At 37.0% G+C, this 22,843-nt stretch overlaps 1 protein-coding gene across 2 annotated transcripts in view; it reads left to right on the forward strand.

Moving 5' to 3' along the window:
- The first annotated feature begins 14,122 nt into the window (after positions 1-14,122).
- Positions 14,123-22,843, forward strand: part of LOC124164530 (WW domain-containing adapter protein with coiled-coil homolog) — a 49,692-nt gene continuing 40,971 nt past the window's right edge. Inside the window, exons 1-6 of one of the 2 annotated variants that reach the window (XM_046541892.1) lie at positions 14,123-14,325; positions 14,483-14,516; positions 15,135-15,345; positions 15,505-15,590; positions 15,884-15,967; positions 16,676-16,943. In XM_046541892.1, coding sequence (XP_046397848.1) covers positions 14,285-14,325; positions 14,483-14,516; positions 15,135-15,345; positions 15,505-15,590; positions 15,884-15,967; positions 16,676-16,943 — 724 coding nt within the window. In that variant the 5' untranslated portion in view covers positions 14,123-14,284. The remainder of the gene's footprint in view (positions 14,326-14,482; positions 14,517-15,134; positions 15,346-15,504; positions 15,591-15,883; positions 15,968-16,675; positions 16,944-22,843) is intronic. The other variant, XM_046541900.1, reaches the window with a different exon arrangement.

Below are 22,843 nucleotides of genomic sequence, written 5' to 3' on the forward strand. Positions count from 1 at the left end.
GTGATTTATTTCCATAAACCTAGCCATTACTTTGAAAGTTTCATATCAAATGCCAGATCATCATCAGATGAGAGAAATCCACATTTTTGATTCTGAATCAGAAACATTGATAGGGGGCCCATGTGTATTAGTGGTCAACATCACCACTGATACATTTGGATCTAGTCTAATTGTACAAACCATCATCAGCTTACATGCACTCAAACCGTACTGTATATCTTTCATCCAAAGACAAAAAAGTAAGGAGTAGGTACCTTAGAAGCAGAATATGACCTATTGTTAAGAGAAAAAAATATAATCGAGAAATGCTTCTACCAGAGAAATGGAATGACCTATTAAGGCACACTTATCTCAAGTGTCTAACAGAAATTAATACAAGATTGTAACATCCGATAGTCCGCACACTGTAATGTGCCACAAGGGCCCGCCGGCTACCTGAGTCAGTCCCATAGTTTTTATGGTCTGGCCTTTCCTTTCCCGTGCTCGCGGCTCGCGGACCGACTCGGGTAGCTGGCGGGCCCATGGGCCACCTCATGGTATACAGACTATTGTTTGTCAACTTATGTTCACAGAATTCATCATTGACTCTTTTCACTTTTGGTGTGTTTCATTTTCAATTACTTCAAATGTAACCCCTTCAATTTATACTTCCAAAAACAAAAACGAGGCTTAATTACTTCTTTGAGTGGCCAATTGCTTGATTTCCTGAGCATTCAAAACTTTTTACAATACACATAAAATTTGTGCAGATTACATTTTTTGCCAAAACTGGTTGTATCAATTTCACGTTGTTTCCCAAGATTTGAATAATTTGCACCACCATACATTATGTCATAGGTATGCTCAACTTGAGTCAGCATTTCTGAAACATCCATGAAATTATGTAAAATTGCATATCTTATTGATGGAAAACATTATGTGTACCTATTTGTAAGCAATGATTATTGGTGTTTAAGTGGATTTCATTTATTAATGTGAAGCACAAAAATATGTATATATGTGAGAATGGTTTTAGCGATTGTTTAAGAATGTGAATCATGATTTTGGGACAAATTTTATACCTAAAAACTGATATAACTGTTCCCAAGAAGAATATATATTGATAAAATGTGTAATATGAAATTGTTTTCTTACAATGAATTAGAATGTCTCTGTCAAACTGTACATGTGTTGTATAAGTGTACACGGGAAAGAACCTATGTCACAACCCTTCCCGTGCAATTCTTTGGAGATGTATGTATATGCCTTTTCCCAGCTGTGATCTTATGTAAATATGTATCTGTAAAATGAATATGAAACTACAATTTATGTGATATGGGACCACACATTTCACAGATTTTTACAAACTACCTTAAAAAACTTCTGACTTTAGTTAAACCATGGTTTTTTAGATATCGAATAGAAACATACACGCATTCATCAATCCCTTAATTACCTTTTCTACCAGAAAAAAATATTTATTGATTTCACTATATATTATATGTACATGACTGCCAGAATTAGCATTACACAAAATATTGAAATTATTTGCCAGAAAAAAATTCCTCCGGAAATTTCTCACTGTTCATTTGAAAACCTTGATTTCTGGAAAAATATAGAACTTCATTTTTGCCTGTCTATATTTAGTCTTTGGATTCCCTATAACGATATGGAAACAAATTGTTGATATAAATGGCATTACTCATCAGTTAGCTATAAGGAATTTACTGGTATACACTGCTGAGGATACTTATTTACCAGAAAGGTAGGCACAGCTTACTTACGCAAAATAAAAATACTTTGACCAAACACATCAAAGCATTAATAATAAAACGTTATTGTACTTTTCCACACGATTTAATTAATACGACCGGTTTCGTCGCAGAGGCGACATCATCAGGTACAGATAATCCGTTATAATAACAGTTATTTTGATTTTTTAGTTTATTATAACGGATTCTGTACCTGATGATGTCGCCTCTGCGACGAAACCGGTCGTATTAATTAAATCGTGTGGAAAAGTACAATAACGTTTTATTATTAAGAATGGATTTTCACAAAGTAAAGCCAGAAACAATCAAGTTTACATCAAAGCATACTCATGAAATTGATTTCCCAAGACTTTTACCATTGACCCTAAATCTCTACCTAAATGACATTTTAAAGTATGATCAGCACGAAGGTATACATTCGTGCACATAACCAAAAAAGCTCTATCATTCATAGTAAAACTTGTTATCCTGATGTCAAAAACATTTGAAGCCCCACCTTCACAGTACATATACTGGTAACTTTGGTCAGCTGTTGTTCATTAGATAAGAAATTTGGTGGATCACCTACCTACATAATCCTACATAATCATTAGCCAACAAAAGTCCACATTGAAGCTAGATTGTTCAATGTAAGATGTCCCCTCCAATGTCCCTTGATCCAGTAACTCTTAAGCATGCCCATTAATTGTTGCTGTATAGTCCAAAACTCTTCATGGGAAATGTCTGTCAATTTTTAACTATTAAATTCACATTTTTACAAGATAAATTTATATTGGTCAATTACAAAAACAAATTATAATTTTATTAATGAAATGAAGAAAAAAACAAAAACATTTGAGTACACAAGAAATTACTTTTTTCACCTGCAATGACTATAATGTATTCCATTCCTAGGAATTAGGAAGAGACTGATATATATCCCTCTCCCCCTCCCTATAATTCTCAACCAATGAGGTTGGAGAAACAAGCGTTATTCTAAATGGAAGTGAATGTGCAAGTGTAGTTAATATAAATTGCTGTGCTTTTGTACATGCTTTCATAGCCTAGTGATTTCGGTTACTTGCTTTGTCTATAATGATATCACTCAACATGTATAATTAAAGATATTATGAAGTAAAAGAAAAAAATTTCCAATGGCAATAAATTTCTTCATCAACAACCCTCTCAGAATATTGGCCGTTTTCCAATTCACAATTATTCACCCTTTGTGCACTTTTCGATCGTCAACTTACGGATGTGACGACAGCAAGGGTGGATCCAATTGGCGAGGGCGCAAGGGAACGAAGGGTAAGTGAACAAGGGAACGCGGATGCTCCCTCGTTCACGTGCCCTCATAGGGAGTGGACGTGAAAATGGCGGGAATGGAAAACTCAGAAATCTTGAACTGGAGTTTTAAGTAATTTTGTGTTCATTATGTGAGCTCTTTTACGTAATATTATATCGGCATTGTGAATATCTTGCTCTTCACATGCAAAAATATAAGTATAAAGGTGAAATTGAATCTTAAATCAACCACCAGATGTCCTAACACTACCCCGTGCGTCACATTTCCTGACTGTCAAGAGTTCGCATTATTTCCGTTCACACTTTATGGCGCCAGTAGAGCATTAGTAAGGGAGCAGGGTGCAAGGGAATGAGTGCATACTACGTGGATTGGAAAACAGTCATTGTATACACTGTACACACTAATAATCACATATATCAAATCTTGTAATCAAAACATGAAATTGGGTATTATCATGATTTTTGGAAACTATACCATCATTTAGAGTACCTACCATTAAGAATCCTCATTATCAAAGTATAGTTTTACATGCCAAAATCTTCTTGAAATAATGAACTCTTCGAGTTTGATGAAATGGGAATAACTTGTGAAAATAATACTTGCTGATAGTTATTTGATGTCACATCATTTCTCTCACTGCTTTTGCAGTTAAATACTAGGGATAGATCATCCCTACCCATGACAATGAGAAAAATTGGGTCCCATGAAAAGAGAATTTTCTTGACTTGATGGTGCATTTCCATTTAAAAAACTAAAATTGTAAACAGATTGGCTCGATTCTCACATATTAACAGCATAACATCTACTTTGGATACTGCTTTTCATTGTTTATGAACTTAAAAGAGATTATTTTTTTGGGACATAACTCGATAGTAACTTTATGACATTTTTTATTGGCCATGAGATTTAAAATGGCATCTCACATCACGAAAAAAATATAATACAAGAAGTAAAGCAAAAATGGAAGCATATATGTTGTCAAGAAGAATGGAAGTATATCTGAGACAATTGCTAGCACTGAATGCGGTAAAAATTCGAGGAAGATTAATTTACTAGGGTCACAGTAAAATATAGGAATAGCATATACCTCCAACCTTTTGTCCAAGCAAGCTACATGGGTGAGGAAATACTATGGAAAAGATGTAATATATATAATTTGTCCTCACTGTTCCTCAAGAACATATAGGTATGTATAATTATGAAGACCCAGCCATAATAACTACAGCCATTTCGGTTAAAATCAATGCTATCATTTCCAGCATACCTCTAATGAATTTATAGCTTATTTGAAACTTATGGCTTTCCAATGCATGGAAATTGGCAAAAAATTACAAGTTAAGGCAACCCACATACCACTCAGTCCTAACACACCTTAAGCATATATCTGGCTGCATGCCTGCTGCATCCTATTCCACCTTCATCCTACCAAAAGAATTTTTGAGAAATTGCCAGATGAGAAGAAATCAAATGGCTCACCACCAATGCACCTTTGCACCCACATCCAACTCACTACCTTTTCCCCAAAACCAAGTTGGTAATCAATGGCCCCCAACAAAAACTCACTCCGCTCAATAATCACGCTGACCAACTTCCCCGCCTTTGGCTCCAGAACCTCTATATCTCCTTAATACACCAATATTTGTGTGAGATGCATCATTCACATTTTGGTGATCTGTCAAACCTTGAGTGGAGGCTTCAGGAACTCTGTCTGCTTTGTTACTGTGGTTTGCAACTGCCTTGAATTACTTGAAAATCATAAGCTAGTTCCATACTTATGATTGGTATTTGTTTTATGTTGAGTAACCTCATTTGTTACTATCAGCAATTAGAAATAATTTCATTTCTGACAGGGCCTAATGCCAAGAAACCTCCAGTTTGAATAGATAATGTCGCACGGAGAGGGAATGAGAAAAGACTGAAAGCATCCAAATACGGGGATGGATTAAAATACAGAAATGAATGGATGAGTAAAGGAAAAAACTGGACATGGTAGGCAATGAGATGAAATTTCAGGGGGAGATACAGACGAGACAGAGAGACTGAAAGGAACAGGATGCTAAAGATTCAGCTAGATGGAAGAATGTTAATTACGCAATACAGCAATAAAATAGGATTTATACACAGGATGCAACTAAATAGGCCTCATAGTGAAATGAAGTGGGGAAATGTCTTTGAGACGAGAGAGAGAGGCTGGAGGATTTTCTAAATGCTTCACGTAAACCATTCTTCAATAGTAGAATACTTTCAATGATAATTGATATCACAGCTAATATAGAGGATACTCTTAAATATAAGTTACTTACTGCTGAGAATACAAGCTTAGAAGTCAGAAAACAGTTCTTCAGATGCTTCATTCAAAGCATTTTTCTTTTTTGCTGCAACACATGAACAGTGACAGAGAAGTGGAGGCATTAGATATGTGGTGTCACACAAGAATGATGAATATCAAATGAGTTAGTAATACTGCAGTACTAGAAAAGTGGAGGAAAATATAAGGCTCATGAACCCCTTCTGAGAAATATACAATAAATAAATGGAGAACAATCATGATTGATAATGATCTACTGAATTCTTGAACTCTAAAAAGATTAAATAATCAAAATCAGGCATCAACAGTATATTCCTCATCCTAAAAATTCAGCAGTGTAATGCAACACCACCATATTGACTACCTAGTTACATTTTGCTTCCACTTCTTGATCTACCTGGGATAGGCAGTCCAAGAGATGGAACATTACTTATTCCCTACCCACTGCATTCTTTCCTGGAAAATTCCCATATAACCTTAGAGATATCTGAAGAAGAGTAATTTACATTTTTACCAAAAGTACAGCTCTAGGGGCAAGAGTACATAGCATAATATTTTACTTTTCAGCATAGAAAATACTGAGAGCCATATATAGGTAGTTTTCAATAGAATAGCGAGTATATTAAATATAAAATATTGTGGAGATAAGCATTCACTGGTTAAGTAATTGTTTAAAATTTAAATCAAATTATAATTATTATTTTAATATTATTATCACTGAAAGTATTATACCAGTTAAGGTAGGTTTGCATGGACCATTTTCTGAATGCCCCCTCCAAAATTGAACGTCCTCTTCAATTCACAGTATGGCCTTTCATCATATCAATGAATCCTCCCGTGTAAATTCACCCTGTAACACAATTTTCATCATCATTTCTCTAGAATCATCCCTTTCCTGTGTATTATTCCCTCCATCCAGACCCTCTAGCTGCTCTACAATTTTCTTCTCTTCCCCCACAATGTCTAGCACTCCCTAATTCCATTTTCTCTCAGTCCATATCACTTTTTCATCATCCTCCATACCTCTATGTTTAACACCTCCACTCTTTCCTCGTCCTTTTTCCAGTTTCCACACATCCACCCCAAAAATCACAGCATTTTGAGTCTGACCCTTTAATATTGTACCTTATCATTTCATTGAGCTGTTCACATAGCCTACATACAGCCAGCCTTCTTCCCTTCCAATCATTTTGCATTGATTACCATCATAGAGCGAGAATCAATCCCAACAGGACAACTCCAAGGGTCATTGGAATATGCACGCCTTTCTCCCGAATTAATATTGTAGCCCCAAGGAAAGGAAACCATGGATGACACAGGAAATTACATAATGGGAAAATGGAGGGAAGAAGGAAGTTTAAAAACAAAAGACAATATGGAAAGCACAGAGAGGTATGGAGATAAAAAATCAAAGAAATAAATGAAGAAAGCATGAGAGGCTTGGCAGAAAAATCAGTGAGAAGAAAAAGTTTCCAGAAGCATGGAAGTTAGGGACACAGTATGTCAAGCTACAGCCAGGGTAAAAAATGGGAAAGCAATGCCAATCACTTATTCCCTTTTTTATTCCCATTCATCTTCTGCCTTCCTCAATTTCCATATTCTTTCACTTCCTTCTCCCTTTCATCTTGTAATTCCTGAAGCCTATGTTTCTTAATTAAATTTTCTGATTTCAATTAGCTAAAACATCAAACGTGCGATTAGCCTCACACAGAACATGTATGTGGAAGGAGTCGTACGCGCACGGAGTCCGACTTCCACTGCTCATGACTCCAACATGCATAGTGTGTGCTGAGGCAGTCGTGAGCACTGGGAGTCCTACTTTGCCTCACATAATTCCACGAAGGGAGTTGTGTACGCATGGAGTCCAACTCCCACCACTCATAACTCCAACACGCACGTTGTGGACAGAGGGAGTCATAGGCACCAGTTGTCTGACTTCGCCTTGCACAAATCCAATGCACATGGTGTGCGGAGTGAGTTGCGTGTGGAGGGAGTTTCAACTCACCAAATAAGACACTCTTGCCTCACGGATCAATCTGCTGAGTCACACATTTGAGCTGACTCACACACACAGAGCCCATCACTACTCTCCACCCTTTCTTTTCTACCCTTCCCTCACAGCATATATGATCTATCTATCAATCACCTCCAGCAAATGCTATGAAGGGAGAGGAAATGTGCACTTGTGCACTGAAGAAGGGTGACAATTGGCTGAAGGTACTTGAGATATTGGTAAAGACAGTGGCATGCACTCAGATGAAGCAAGAGAAGCACAACTCCAGTAACAATTAAAAAAAAATCTTATGCTGAAATTGTTGAATAAACACAATATGGCTTGCTAGGAAATGCATCACCATTACCTATACTTTCCATCATAACCTAATCATGCTCTCTGAGACTAGAGGTTCAAGCCGACTGAAGCAGAGGCTAGGATGCTTCGCCTAGGACCTAGCAAGAGCATAAGATCCAACCACCTGCCTACACTCCCAAGGCAACTCTATTTACACTGTCATCCTTAGCAGATAGGGAGGACCCATAATTTAATTTCTACTTGAGCATGCTTCAGTTGGGATCTCTTGAGGCAAGAATACATGTTGTGAGTTTGCTTGCATACCCTTAGGCCGGTATTCTTAGTCAACCCTACAATTCCGTCCGCACATAACAACCAGGCCCCTACATAAGTGGTGGGAGGTAATTCCGTCTTCAAGTTCTAAAAAATGACGCAGATGATAGCACAGTGCCAATTTTCCACTTTGGTTGCATAATGAGACCTAACTATGAAACTAAGAAAATACATCCGATAATTTTCAGGCGTGTTGTAAGGGCAATGGCTCAAGGTAAATAAACAATCGGTAACGTCTGCTAGGTCATGTCAGTACATAAATTATTGCTACAAATACTCTCATATCAAGCTAAAAGCATATCATATTGTCTTTAAATTACTTCAAAAGCGGTATGCACAAGATAGTGATAAGTACAGGGCAAATATGAACAATGACGTGAGAACTTACGTTGCATCATCAAGGTTCGTCATTCTCTTTTACCTTCCGCAGTTAAGTTTATTATGTGGCGAATAGCAGCATGAAAGTATGTTTTCTATGCTTGTACCTAAAGGATATTGGTTTCTCAAAAGCATACCAAGTGCCAAACGTGAAAAATATCAATATATATCCTCAGATGTATACCGCTACATTGTACTTATTATACTTCAGCCAATTTTATTATTTATTTCACTTGATGGGTATAATGTGGTAGTATTATTGCCTTTCCCCTGTGTTACTGTACATTTTAAAATGGTTTGTGTGAGCTCGTCTCCCTTAATATCCATTGTAACGTAGATTCTTTAATCAAAGTGATCATCAGATGAAATTTGGCTGCCATGTTTTTGTAGGGTGCAGGGCTGGTTCGGGTACCCTAAATTAAGTAGGGCCCATTTAGTTCAAAAATCGGCCATATGTAATAATATAAATAAAATATATAATTGAAAAATACCATTCACAATATAACCACTTAGCAACAGATTCTTGTGGTGAGGATGATCATAAATGAGTGGGAGGGTCGGGCTTATTTGCTGAAGAGTGACCCAAAGGTCTCGCTAAGTAAGACCCTGTAGGGCTTGATGTGGCGTATGTAGAGCGAGATCAGTTTATGTAGGGGCTGATGACGTATCCAGGGTCAGTTGGCCCTACAGGGTTGACTAAGAATATGGGCCTCAGTCTCAATCTATTGTTACTTATGTGTTCAATTCTCATGTGTATCCCAACGTGGTGATACTCTAGTAGAGCTTGTGACGACAAAAACAGTAGTGAAATACATCTTCATCCAACATTCCAGATTACTTAACCCTTTCCTGCCAGCACCTACAGTTAGAAAACGTTTTCCGTGCTATGAGAAGCATGAGAAAATTTTGAACCTCTCTGTACAGAGTTTTTTTTGGGTTGGAGTTACCCTGCTATTTTCGTCCCTGGAATTTGGGACCCAGTTCAATGGGGTACACGTCCCTTACCCCAGGCACTAGACTGCATACACCCTTTATCCCTATTATAACATGAATCCATGGTCACGTTATTGCACTACCAGTATATTTTTCAACCAAATATTGCATTTGATTTTCAATAATTTACTCTTCTAAAAGAAGTGCTAACATTTTTTTAAGCATTGTGGAATTTTAAACAGATTTATAGTGTTAATAACAACAAAGTTAGCGAACATGAGGTACTAAAACCATAAGTCCTTTATTTTTAACACTAAAAATTTCGTTTAAAAATTGCTTACGCACAGAACAAAATGAAGAGTTCCTTTCTAAGTATAAGAAATTGTAGCATGAAACAAAATATATAATTGAAAAATACCATTCACAATATAACCACTTAGCAACAGATTCTTGTGGTGAGGATGAATATAAATGAATGGGAGGGTCGGGCTTATTTGCTGAAGAGTGACCCTAAGGTCTCGTTAAGCTGGGTCTCAGGCTGGGCCTGAATGCATCAGACTATTGCTACCTCAGCAGTCACATCCCTTACCCCACATCGGCTAGAGTCGACGTCCAGTTGCTTGCATTGAAAAATCCACCACAGCTACACCCAACGACCAGTCTTCTGCACATGAAAATGCCCATCAGCTCCACCCGACATTTGGCACAAAAGGATTAAATCGGCCTTTTTCTACAAGATCATCAGGTGAAAAGAAGAGGATTACGAAACTTGGAATGCCAACCCCTGACCTAGCTAATCTCTTGTATAAATGTGGCCATGTTAACACAGCATTTCCAAGTACATGTACTGTACAGTAGTCGGCTTGCTGATAGTTGCATATAAAATGCAATGTTCCACTGAAACTGTTTGGGAAAGACAGAAATATGAGTCTGGCAAAATGAGTATTTGCCTATTCGGGGAATATAGCCAAATCAGCAGCATGACAGAAAACTACGGCTGGCCATCACATATCGCTGGCAACATTTGGTGAAGTACGCATAGATTTTAACTTGGACCATTACCTCATGCATGAAAGTCTCAGTATTACTCTCAGCACTATACCAAATTTTAACAAAATCTAAAATGGTTAGGTAAAATTTATATGTAGTGAAAGTGTTTCAATTTCACAAGGAATGATCCATAGTTATTATGCATGATACCCTATATGTTGTGATGCCCTTCTAAAGTATTCTAACCTTACTTATAGGACAGTTATTGCATTCCTCATCTTTATAAAATGGTGCAAGGGCCACTGATGCACCTGAATGTGATAGAAATGCAAATTCTACATTGATGGCTCTTGAATTTTTTAACTCCATTTTGTCTTTCCATGGATATAAAAATATTATTGGCAATTAAATTTACCCCTTCTCATTTTTTCAACTCTTTCCTTCGCCCATACCCATATGGGGGAGAATGGAGGTGAAATAAACAGGGAGAAAAAACGACAATCCATTTCAGCATGACGGTTAGGGGATAACAGCTAAATGAGATATAGAAGTTGGAGAGGTAGTATGGAGGACACACAAAAAACGTTGAGGATGTACTGCAGACTTTAATATAGGGAAGAATGTATAGTGTATACAGAGAGGGGCAAATAGGAAATTATGTCTCATGGCTAGACTAATAACAGACAGTGTCTACCTGAATATGGAGCATAGCACAAACAAAAACATGCGAGAGTGACCATTTTAAATTATATATGCAGTCTTCCATTTAACCCAAACTTGGAAAAAAATGCCTATGGTAATAAAAAAACAATACCAAAATAAGCGAAGTTCTCATACCATTTATAGCCGACTCCCGATTATCCGGCTCCGGTTAATCCGTGTATAAGTTTAAACGGTGAAAGTGTGATTCTCGACGTCTCCCAGTAGCTTTGCAGAATCACTTTCCAGAATCCGTGATCTCGCAGCCACGGATGCATGGTTTTCTGAAACCAGGTAGTATGTGCAGCATTAGGAATAATAGTACAATCACGTTATCGCCGCTAAAAATATAGCGGTTGGGAGAAGAAAGCTATCGAAAATAATGGACAATGTTCATACTTAGTAATACATCATTCGATTTACGTTAATTGTGAAAATTGCAAGGAATTTAAGTGAAATTTTGGATTATTCGCGTTTTCCGATGATTCGTGCCACCTCCTCCCAACCCGGATAATCGGGAGTTTGCTGTATTTCAATTTTTGACTATATTCAGGATGCTGGAGGATGCCGTCTGTTTCCCCGATAAAAACCGAAAGCATGAATGCTTAACTTTATAGTTTTGACGCCAGTACTTCAGTGTAAGTAGCAATATAATTCATGGCCCACTAAAATATGGAGGGGGCTTCTTCACGCTACAACAACAACAGCGCGAATTTAAGTTAATACATTTTCAACTTTATGAATCCATGAACGCTGATCCAAAGGTCGCACCTTAATTAAATCATACGACTCATTCACACCTGAAACGTTTCTGTTTCTCTAAATGATCTGTGTAAAGGGTTTCGAAGGCTTACAATAACATGACGACAGTATTATTAACTGACATTCATGAGTCACTACAACTTCCGCCAGGCTGAATTATCATAAGCATTATACCCTAGAACCTTACAATAGGTTCCTTGGGTTATAGAGTTCTTGACTACACCTAAGAACACACTAACAAGGAGTAAGGAATCAGGCACTTGCTAATCCGTGGACTGGCATTCATTTGTAGGTGCGAGGTAGCTTTCCATTGATTCTCATTAGCAATAAGAACTTACCTATCCCCATCAAAGTTTAAGTAGGTAAAAGGTAAAGCACCTTGTACTTAACCCGATGAAGTTGCTGAGAGTGTACAACATTTAATACAAATACGGCATACCACTGGTCAACTGGGATTGCACTTGTTACACCAGGGCACCGGACACGATCAAAAATACCTTTGTGTGCTTAGAAGCATGTTGAGAGCTATTAGGATACTTGAAAATGCCCCTAATAGTATTTGTCACATTTTTGTTTACCAATGGACGCATTCAGCAGGGTTGAGCATGGTTGAGCGCCTCTGAGCTCTCAATCACCGCTACGAAGCGTGTTCTCAACCTCCTCGAATGGGATAATTTAAGCGAGCGCAACGTTGGGGCTTATGAATCATATGATTGGCTATCTAGTTTTAATACTCGAGCTCCCGCCAATCAGCGACGAGTCCTCAGAGAAGTAGCGGTAGAGATAAGAAAGACACGGAAAGACTCTATGAGCGCTCTCAACTGCTCTCAACGCTCAAAGTGACGTTACGTAGCGCTCGCTTGGTGGTACCGCTCTGAGCGCTGACTCCCCCTGCGTCCAATCACTGCCTTTGGTCTCGACCTCGTACAAAACAAATGCCTAGCGCGAAGACGGATGTTGGTTGACGTTGTAATAATTAAATAACAAGAATAACAAGCACAATAAATTCCCATTTTGATGATCTTTTCCTCCTGAAGAAGAACTAAAAAAGTTCCCATATACTTTTCCCGAACAATATGAGGATAAATGGTATGCCATAGTGACAGAATTACGTATATTTTCTCCAGCAAGTCCAAAGTTCCATCACGGAAAGTACGAGCTAGATCCAAAAAAAGGTACGAAGGACCATAGAGAGTGAAAATGGTTGTGAAATATGACCCTTAATCTTATTAGAGACATGGGGATGAGATTTACTATTGTCATTAATGATTATTTGGGCGCACTTATATTCCTAAAATGTAATTGGCGTTCGGTGCCAGGATTGATTACATTGAGTTTTTTAAATTAATAACTTCGATTTCATGCTTCATCTACAAGGTGCATAGCTAGCCATCGCTGCTCAATTTCAATTAAACTTATAGTCAGACGAAAATTATCACTGCAACCCTTAAGTAGAAAACAACTGAAAGTTTCCTTACTGCAGTTAATTAAGTTAATAAGTCCTGGTGAAATGTGACCAATGCAACAATTTCAGTGCACATCTACATTAAATACTGATATTGTCTAAAAGAATGGGAGCATATAAATTAAGGAAAACAGTACGAACAACACTAGAAAACGGCTACGGTAATATAAATTACAGTAGGTACTATGGCAAATCGTGTAAGTTCGTGGAGGGAAGAGCATCTACAATAATACGATGTCAGCAAGAAATAGTCCCATGATGTGGCATGTCTTTTATTCGGACAAGTTATTACCAACCCATAATCAATACGTGGAATTCATAGCACAAGTCGTCAACGCCCAAGCCAGCCCTAACTCAACCAAAAATCCAAATCAGCATGTAGATCCAATGACCGTCACAGCCGATCTATCAACCTCAGAAATTACTACAACCTGAAACTGAATCTCTTATTTACCAACTTCAGACCCAAAAACTGCAGCAAGCGACCTTGAATAATATCTTCCTGTCACACGTCATTCGATTAAGAGTTGAAATAAATTTCACCCGCCTGGAGACGGCAGTAATACCTTAGGATATATCACAAAATTAATCGTGGCCTCCAAATATTCGTCAATTGGTTAAAATTTCTAACTGCTGACGAAGTGATTCAAATTATGAAATCGCAATTTAGGTAAACATGCAATTATGAATGTCGATCGGGTACCCGGTACGTTATCAGAGTACCATGAATGGGCAGACATCACATAGCCAAAATAACTAAGACTGAGTTAATTACTTAAAAACATACTCGGCAAAGTATATGAAAACACTGCTATCAACCAAACTTATTTTTCTGTGCAGGGTAAAACTGTAACTGATAAATACCAAAATTCCTAATTCATTGCGGTGGCGTAGAAAACTTCTTGCAGAGCGCTCTCGCTTTTGTCTGCCAATTACATGACGAACTCCCGTTCCGTCAGGCTTCCCGTATGTGACATGGCGTCGGCAATGGCAAGATTTTGTTGAACGGACGTACTTGTTGTTTTTATGACTTTGAACCGACAAAGAGGCTACTATCGGAGCCGCACATATTTCATAGATACTTGCATTGATGGTAATGCATGCAAGGAAACCTCAGAGGATTAGCGATGGGTATGGAACTGAATCTTAATGATAAAATCCGAACCGTCTGACACTATAAACTTCGCCATGTTATTAGAATTGAAGATGGAGGTCCCAATTATTGAATCGTTGTAAATCGTGAATATATGTTCTAAAGTGAATAATGATGGTTCGCACTCAATTTCAGGTACTTCGAGAAGCATCAAACCCATCCATATCAGGTAAATATTGTGTTGGAAAGGGTACATTGACGCTCGAGTTGGTGTTAAACAAGTGACTGTCGGCTCATTTTCTTCACACCTGGGCGTATAGAATTAGTTTTTCTCATTAATTATTCGAGTAGATAAAGCATATTAGCCGCCCGAAGAAATTTTAATGTATCATTTCTCTTCGTGGAAGTACGTAAACACAGAATATGTCTTTTGTTGCTATGGACGGTTGTACCTCAATTTGCAGTACAAGGCTTTTGAATTCATAACTTAATTCGTGTAATGAAAGAGGTTTTATCGTAGATAGTTGCTTCATCTTTGCCTTTCATCAAATTCAAGTACTCCGCGGTACATTTTTTCTATTAGTCCCCGAGGATTGAAAACACATCAAATGGTTTTCTTGAAGTATGTCAAAGGGTGTTGCAAATTTCGGATGCCGACTTAAATTCGAGTGTTTGTTCTTATGCGTATTTCTCTGTTAGTATTCTATTCACTAACATATTCTCAACATATTCACAGCAATAGCTGTTTTTCTCAGTACATCTTCGTCTTACAAGCTTGGCGTCAGCCATTGCTGTGGGTTGGTGTTGCTAGTAGTATTACCTGATAATTTGTGCATCTTATTTTCAGAATAAGTATAGTAGTTCCAAAGGAAACTATACAGAGAGATACAACCATGAAAGAATGCGGGATTCACCAAACGGAAATTCCTACAGATCAGATAGCCCAGACTCGCAAAGCCCTAGGGACCGAAATTACCAAAACAAAAGCTCTTATTTGCAGAAAATTCGAGAAAAGGAGAGAGAAAATAGAGACTATAAATCAAGGGATAAGTATTCCGGTGAGAATGTCAATTAAACCTTTGAATATTATGATTTTTTTACAGCTGGAAGTCCTTAAGTTGTGTTGTCTGGAAGTTGTGTTGACTTAGTTTACGATCTCGTTTTTTCTCTAAGTTTAAGATAACGATGTCTTATATTCATACAATTTTGGTCTGCAGATTGTTCCAGGTCGCCTAAAGATAAAAGATCTAGAGAAAGCCGTGACACAGAGCATAGAACAAACCATGACAGGAGTAGCACAGAAGTGAGTAATTATGTTGCTTGTTATGTCTCCCTGTACATAAATTGCCTTCATCATTGCTTTAGATGCATATTTATCAGGTGCTCACAGTATTCATTAAGTAGTACTAACATTTCTGCTTCAATTTGTGATTAACCTGAAAAAGTTGCTTAGATCAATGTTGCATTTTTTGGTTTTGGCTTTTAGTATTAAAAGGTAAATAGCCTAAATTAGGATTCATAGAATGGTTTAAATTGGTAAGGTCTTTCTCAAGCTCTAATAATTTTTATGGTGATTTCGATTGGTGTTACCCACAGAATATCATTCCTCATCCGTTTAAACTGACACAAAACGCTACAAGAGACACGACTCAGAGGAAGTCATTACATATGTCTAGCCAGGTGAGTGGGGAATCCAATTCTTAAGGTGGTGTTTGTGATACAGATTTTGTAATATCGGGTCTTGGCTTTGATGCTTAGCTTTCCTGCACTCACAATATTTTGTTTTTCTCTGCTACTGTGCACTTTTTCAAAACCCTGTACCGTTAAGATTTTATTGAAGGCTATATGGTTGCAGCAATTTTAATAGGTTTATATTCAATCTCTGCTTATCTTTCTACAAGTTGTTTTTAGTGCATCCTTGCATGTCCCTCTTTCTTTCCTTGAAATTTTGTATATTACAAAATTCTTTTGGCAGTCTTTCTTTCTGCTATGCTTGTATCATTGCTTTAGTATTTTTACTTCTGGTAAGTAAGTGGAGGTGGTGATAAATGAGTTTAGGTAGCAGTGTAATGCTTTTGTTAGTTCTTTACTAATAAGTAGAGAAGCTGATGGTGTTAAATCAGGTAGGAAATGTTTCATTCTCACTAAGCCACACAGTTTGCAGTTAAATTGCTGCAAAGGTTTTCAACATAATGTATGAATTTTTTATCCATAATTATAAATAAATCCCCCATGGCTTCATTTTGTTTTTCTATATTCTAAATTTAGGTGTTTTTCTCTTGATGTATTAGCTGGATGGCACAGTTCCTTTTAAATGGTGTCAATATTTGTTTTATTAGCCTCTGTATTCAATCAGTAGCTAATGAAATTTTTTGTGAATATTTTCAGGACAAGCGAGATGATCGCGATCGTGTTACAAGGGTGGGAGACTGGTCTGAACACATTAGCTCTTCAGGGAAAAAATATTATTACAATTGCAAGACAGAAGTGTCACAGTGGGAAAAGCCTCGTGAGTGGGTTGAAAGAGAGAGGGGAGGACGTGGTACAGCTGGAGCAAAAGGTGGTGGCGGTGGAAGCAGTGACCGTGGAGAGAGAGAACGAAGTGACAGAGGCGACTCAGGGGAAAGCAGAAGTTACAGCAGCTCCAGTCGATCATGTGAGTTAAAATGGGTTCCTTTCCCTTGCAAATTTATTGAAGCTAGCGCCTTAAGGATGAACTTGAGTTGAATATAGCTTATTTTTTTCATTCTTGATTATATCCACTTTCCTACATAATGTTTGCCGTATGACATTCTCTATTGCATTTGATGAATAGAAGGTTAATTCGATTGATTCAGGACAGGTCCTGGAAAAGGGATGCACCCAAGGCATGATTAGTGAAATATAAAGATAACAGAAGAATCCAAGCTTTTTGTGTTATCTTTATATTTCACTTCAGTCTCTCGGTGCGTATTGTTGAAATGCTTCAGATGTGCTACTTTCTTACCAATATTGGATCCTGGTTTAGGTGTGTATACAAATAATTGATTATGGGTCCATTGGCATTCCTGATTAGTTGTAATCAAAGTCCAAAATAGCAATGGTATACTTTTATTTTTCTTTTGTGCAAATGGGGTATCATAAATCGGAGTACTAACTATTTAATCAAAAACTAGATGGGAGACTTATGAGTTTAAGACAATTCCAAGTGAAACACATGATTTTGCATTGCTGTAATGACAGATGTTTGAAGTACACAAAGCGACCGGAATACTTAGTCCACTCACCTTTTAATTGTAACGGTTTCTCAGAGCCAATCTGAAACAAGAATATTCCTTTCTCAAGCTTAGGCTTATGAAGTCATTCATTTAGGTGTCATTTTTCACAAGAAACTTGATTTTCATTCACTTTTGCACAGATAGCTTAATATTCCCTCATCGTAGGCTTGCTTCACAAAAGAGCTTATCACCATTCACCACTGCAAATGTTAGTGGATGCTCCAATCCATATAAAATCTGTAAAGCACAATGCTGTAAGTTGGTCATCAGAAACATTTTTTTCTATAGAATGAGAAGCCACATGACCTTGGATCCCATTTTTGGGAAGTATTTATTCCAAAATCAGGCAATTTTCTCACAAGGAATGTTATTCTTTGATATGCTTTACTATTCACTTTTACTTAACCTCCAACCATTACTTGATATGCAATCTACTCTTCAAACTATGACGCTCCCCTCGGGCATTGCAAAATAGTGTGACATTTTCTTAACCACCACATTTCTGGGTTTCTCTTCCCTGAGTAGTACACTCCCCTCCGTGCCACCTCAAATGTTGAGTATACCTCAGAAGAGCGGCATAGCAAACATGGATGTGAAGAAAGTACGCAATTACAAATTATTTTCTGTAGTCCTGAGGGAATTTACTTGTAAGCTAATCGGGAAGCTAGGTTGTTACGGATTACGAAGTTCCTCTTCTGCTGCCTTTAATTTTGTAGAAATAGCGTGGAATAGAATACTTGACTGTAGAGACTTAGCTGCCTGGCAAGTCTACTCTCACACCCTCTTCGAGTTTATCTCTGACACCATTCTTCTGCTGTGAGTAGGTTTTGAATATGAAGAATCGTTGAGAAGGGTTGGCAGGAACCTGTTTTCTTTTTTAACCAACCCAGTAGGCTTTTTTTTATTGTCTTTTGGGTTTTTTTGGGCTCTCTCAGTTTTTAGACAAAACACATGTTCAATTGGTATTTTTGTCCTTCGGTACTTAGAGCTGTGTTTTCCTTGACTAGTAAATATTATACTAAATAAAAATACCATCTATTTTCTGCCGTATTAGTGAACTGCATATCCATTTCAGTTACTTAGTTCTGTGCAGATTTGGAATGGTTATTTTATAAATCAAACTGAGTTGAAGCACAATTAATTGTCACTTTTAATTTGAAATTCAATATTCAGTACACAATTAAGCAATGAAACAATTTAGACTGGTGATGATAAGTATGCAATTCAGCTTCTTTAATAAAATATTTTAATTGTGATCATTAATTTGAAGGGCTGCTTAGTTAGTGTAAATGCATGGTGTGTGCATGTGGGCTTGTACACCCCTTCCATCTAGCCTTGGGTGATATATCAAATTAGACCTCACAATTCCATATTTTTCATTTGAATCTTAATTATGAGATATTGTCACAAGATTGTGATTGTCATGATAGTGGCAAAATATCTTCATTTTTAAAAACCAAAAATCACAAACATGATATTTTAAAGTACTACAATTATTTACATGCAGTAAATAATGTTACCCTTGCATTACTTATGCTTAAGTTTATTTTCCCATGATTTTCTAAGAAAACAATTGCTTTATTGAAAGTAAGATAAGGATTTTGTTGGGACAACTGTTTGGATGCTGGCAAAAACAAAGAAACATATTATTGTGCTATGGAAATCTAACCTGATGAAAAGCCAAAAGTAGAATTTCCAAAACATCATGGAAGTCAAAACTACTCTTGAAATTTAAGACTACAGAAATCTTCCTTACGTAAAATAACTTGAAATGAAGTGGGGTAAGGAAATCTTCCTCTAATTTAACGGTCAAATGGCTGAATTTTGCTATTTGCTGAAGTTGTCCAATAATATTTCTCCAATTTTAAAAAAGTTATCCTTTGCCATGATTTATCTTCTGTAAATAGCTATCATAATTGCTATTATAGTGAGCTCTTGTAATCCATTTTGTAGGTTAGTTTGGCGTATGTTGAATGTATTGTAAATTGATGGTCATCATTATATGCAACAAGTGGATGGTTAGACAATTGGTTGTAGGCCTAATTAAAGTTTTTTTCAAACCATGTAACAGGAGACTGAGCACTTATTGGTGGTGTGTACTGATGAAGGTTTCTCAAGTAAGCAAAACTACTTTTTTGCAGTGTCAGGTCGCCCACCACTGAATCCATGTAGGACTGTTAATTCTATTCTAAGATCTGGAAAAAGTTCCCCATCAATGATATTGCTATCTTGTAGGAATCAGTGAAACTAATAAGGATAGGTCACGTGTCTTGCTCAGTCTTTTTCAATGCTGTATTTTTTATGGCATTCGGAAAGCGAACACATCTCTGAACTGGTAGTGTTTCCATTGAATGGGCTTTAGTTTGGCTGTAATTAATTAATTTTCATGCTGTACTTTTAACAAGCCCTATATAATTCCAAAATAGCGCTCCTCCCTAGAGATGTTGGTGTTGTGGTTAGCATAGTGGAGTCTTACTCAGGGGGCCAGGGATTGGGGCTTCATCACGGCAGTACATATTTTGTAGTCTTCATTTTGATCGTACAACGACGCAACGTACGCAACAAGCATGGACATGAAATTTTTTTTTATCATAATAGGGTTCAGGTATTTAAGCAGTTTAATTTCTAATGGGGGATATGAAAACTCAGCTTACTACACTCCTCAAAACATGCTGAAAGATAAACAGGGAGCAATAACCATGGTTTTTTTTATGAAGATATGACATTTGTTGGTGGTCCTCTTGTTATTATTCTGGAAGGGCTACAGAAGATTTTGGGAAGCAGCGAGCACAAGACACATTGGTGTAGTAATTGATTTGAAATAATCAACTTTTATAACATCCTATTTGTTGATTGAAGTAATATTTCGGAATGGTTCTTTTAGTATATAGTTACTTTGTAAGTTATCTCACCTAGGAGTGAATTACGGGTGTTCAAGAGATGTGGCAATTTATATTCGTTTTGTGTACTTATTTACATCTGCACATTGCTGCTCGCCGCGAGCTTTAAAGGCCGATTTACACGGTACACGGAATTGCGCAATCTGACGTACGTGCGAAGGCGCAATCAAAATTGCGTAGTGTAAAGCGGTGAATTGCTAGAACACATGCGAGAATGCGTGGATGAGAGACTGCAAAATAGCCCCTGTTCTAATTTCGTTCATGCATTCACGCAATTCCACGCCATTTTAGAAATTAACACATTCAATGCGGATGATATTTTCGCCGTAACCTCCAATGACGGATGGGTGATTTACCTTCCTAGCGGTGGTGTTGGAAGTAATACAACAGAATTTGCAATTTTTTTTGTTTCTATTTCGCACAATTTGTAAAAAACGTTAATGACATACATGTATGCCACCCGTCACCAGTAATTGACAATACACGCAACCCGCATTACACACATGCAATTTCACTTGTATGGAGGAGGAAACTTTTCATATTTCCATTTATAATACTTCTTCTACCGTTGATGCCTTAGGTTAAAGATGAACATATCTTGGAATTAGTCTTTATGTGTAATTTTTTTGTTTCAAAGCCCGTAGATTTAATTTTTTCAAGTCACAGAAGTAGAACACACAATGAACGGCAAGCAAAATATAAATTTATGGAATAAACATTTTCTTAATCAAAGCAAATTATGTTACCTCAGGGTTATTGCAAAATTGAAACATTTCAATAAAAATTCTTACAAATTTTTATGATATATTTGAAAACAAGGCCTTAGACAGAGCCCTGGCTGACCTTCACATTCTGGGCAAATCGTAGTCACTGTCCTACGGATGCCTTCATGGTTAGCGGAGAAATGAAGAGCCTGCATCATTCCTAAAAACCTATCACGGCACATTTTCTCCCCGAATATCGGTACTCGCACTAACTCTGACCTCCTCTAATCGTAAGAAATCGTGTTACCCCTAATTGCGCCCATGTGGAGAAGAAGACCCAGCCAAGTTTCCAGTTCTCCCTGCCCAATCGCTTCCAACCCATTATGCCCTTAGTGAAGGCCCTTGGTGAAGGATTTCTGAGGAAAACGCTTTCTGCATTTTTCTCCGTCTAAGAGAGGATTATTTCAAAGAAAATATCATTTGCAAGTTGAAATAATCCCTGGGAGTGCCGCTGGTAGGGAGGGACTCCAACCTTGAGCCTTAAAAATTATCCAGGAAAATAGTACAATTTGTGTAATGGAGTGTTGCATATGTGATTAATATGTTAGTTTTTATGAAAAGTAAGACTGTATCTGTACCTAATACCAGAACGTATTAATGACCTACAAAATGAAAACACCATAATGAACAGAGGACAAGTAATTGATGTGGAGCAATGACTGAAAAAATATGCCGTAAAATTAGGAAAAAAAACCCAAAACATGTAAAAAAACGTAATTTGCAATAATGACTTAAAAAATTATTAATAAACTATAAAATACGACCTTATGGACCCCATGGAAACATTTTGGAATAAAATAGTGAGTTTTGAGATGGGAATACACGTTATTAACAAAAACTAAGTCTGATCATAATTCTTGTGGTTGCACATAAAATATGAATTAATTAAAAAATAAGATAAAAATACTGTTTCAAGGGAATAAATAATGGTTAAATGCTGTAGATAATGCTTAAAATGCCTCTGAGTTTATCTATTCATTTCCGCAATTTCGTTTACAAAGCTAAGGAAACAAATACATGAGTAAAAAAATACAAACCAATACTGTACATGTAATGCAGTGTTGCATACACGAATAATATGTTATTTTTTATGAAAAGGAAGAAAATCTGCTATTAACCCCAAGACGTATGAATTACTCAGAAATGAATCGAAATGAATAGAGGATTGGTAATTGACCTAGAGAAACGAATGAGAATACAGTAAACTCTCGATTATACGAAGTCAGTGGGACCGGGAAATTGGCACTTCGTAAAATCGAGTTTCGTAATTTCAAACCTTTTTCATAAGTCACGAAAAAATGTTTGCTTTTGTTTCTTCCGCCCTTTTTTGTCTTTAGTGGCCTTATTTAAATGTTTTAGGTGGTTATTCACGGTAGAATTCTTAGAAAAGGCTTTTTGTCATCGATTTATGCTGAGAAAGATCGTTAAATAATTATACCACCATGAATTTCCCATTTTCTTCTCACGAGTCTTCATTACGAGTGGCCTTGAAAATAAGTTGTTGGTAAATAAAGCCCAATACTTAAGATATTTGTTTATTCAGGAAGGCTAATATATACACGGAAAGATATTACCCAGAAAAATCTGTTATTTTTTTTTGCTTTTTTCCCTTCTCCATCGCCGCTTCCACCATGG

Source organism: Ischnura elegans, chromosome 1 (genome assembly GCF_921293095.1).
Source record: "Ischnura elegans chromosome 1, ioIscEleg1.1, whole genome shotgun sequence".
NCBI lineage: Eukaryota > Metazoa > Arthropoda > Insecta > Odonata > Coenagrionidae > Ischnura > Ischnura elegans.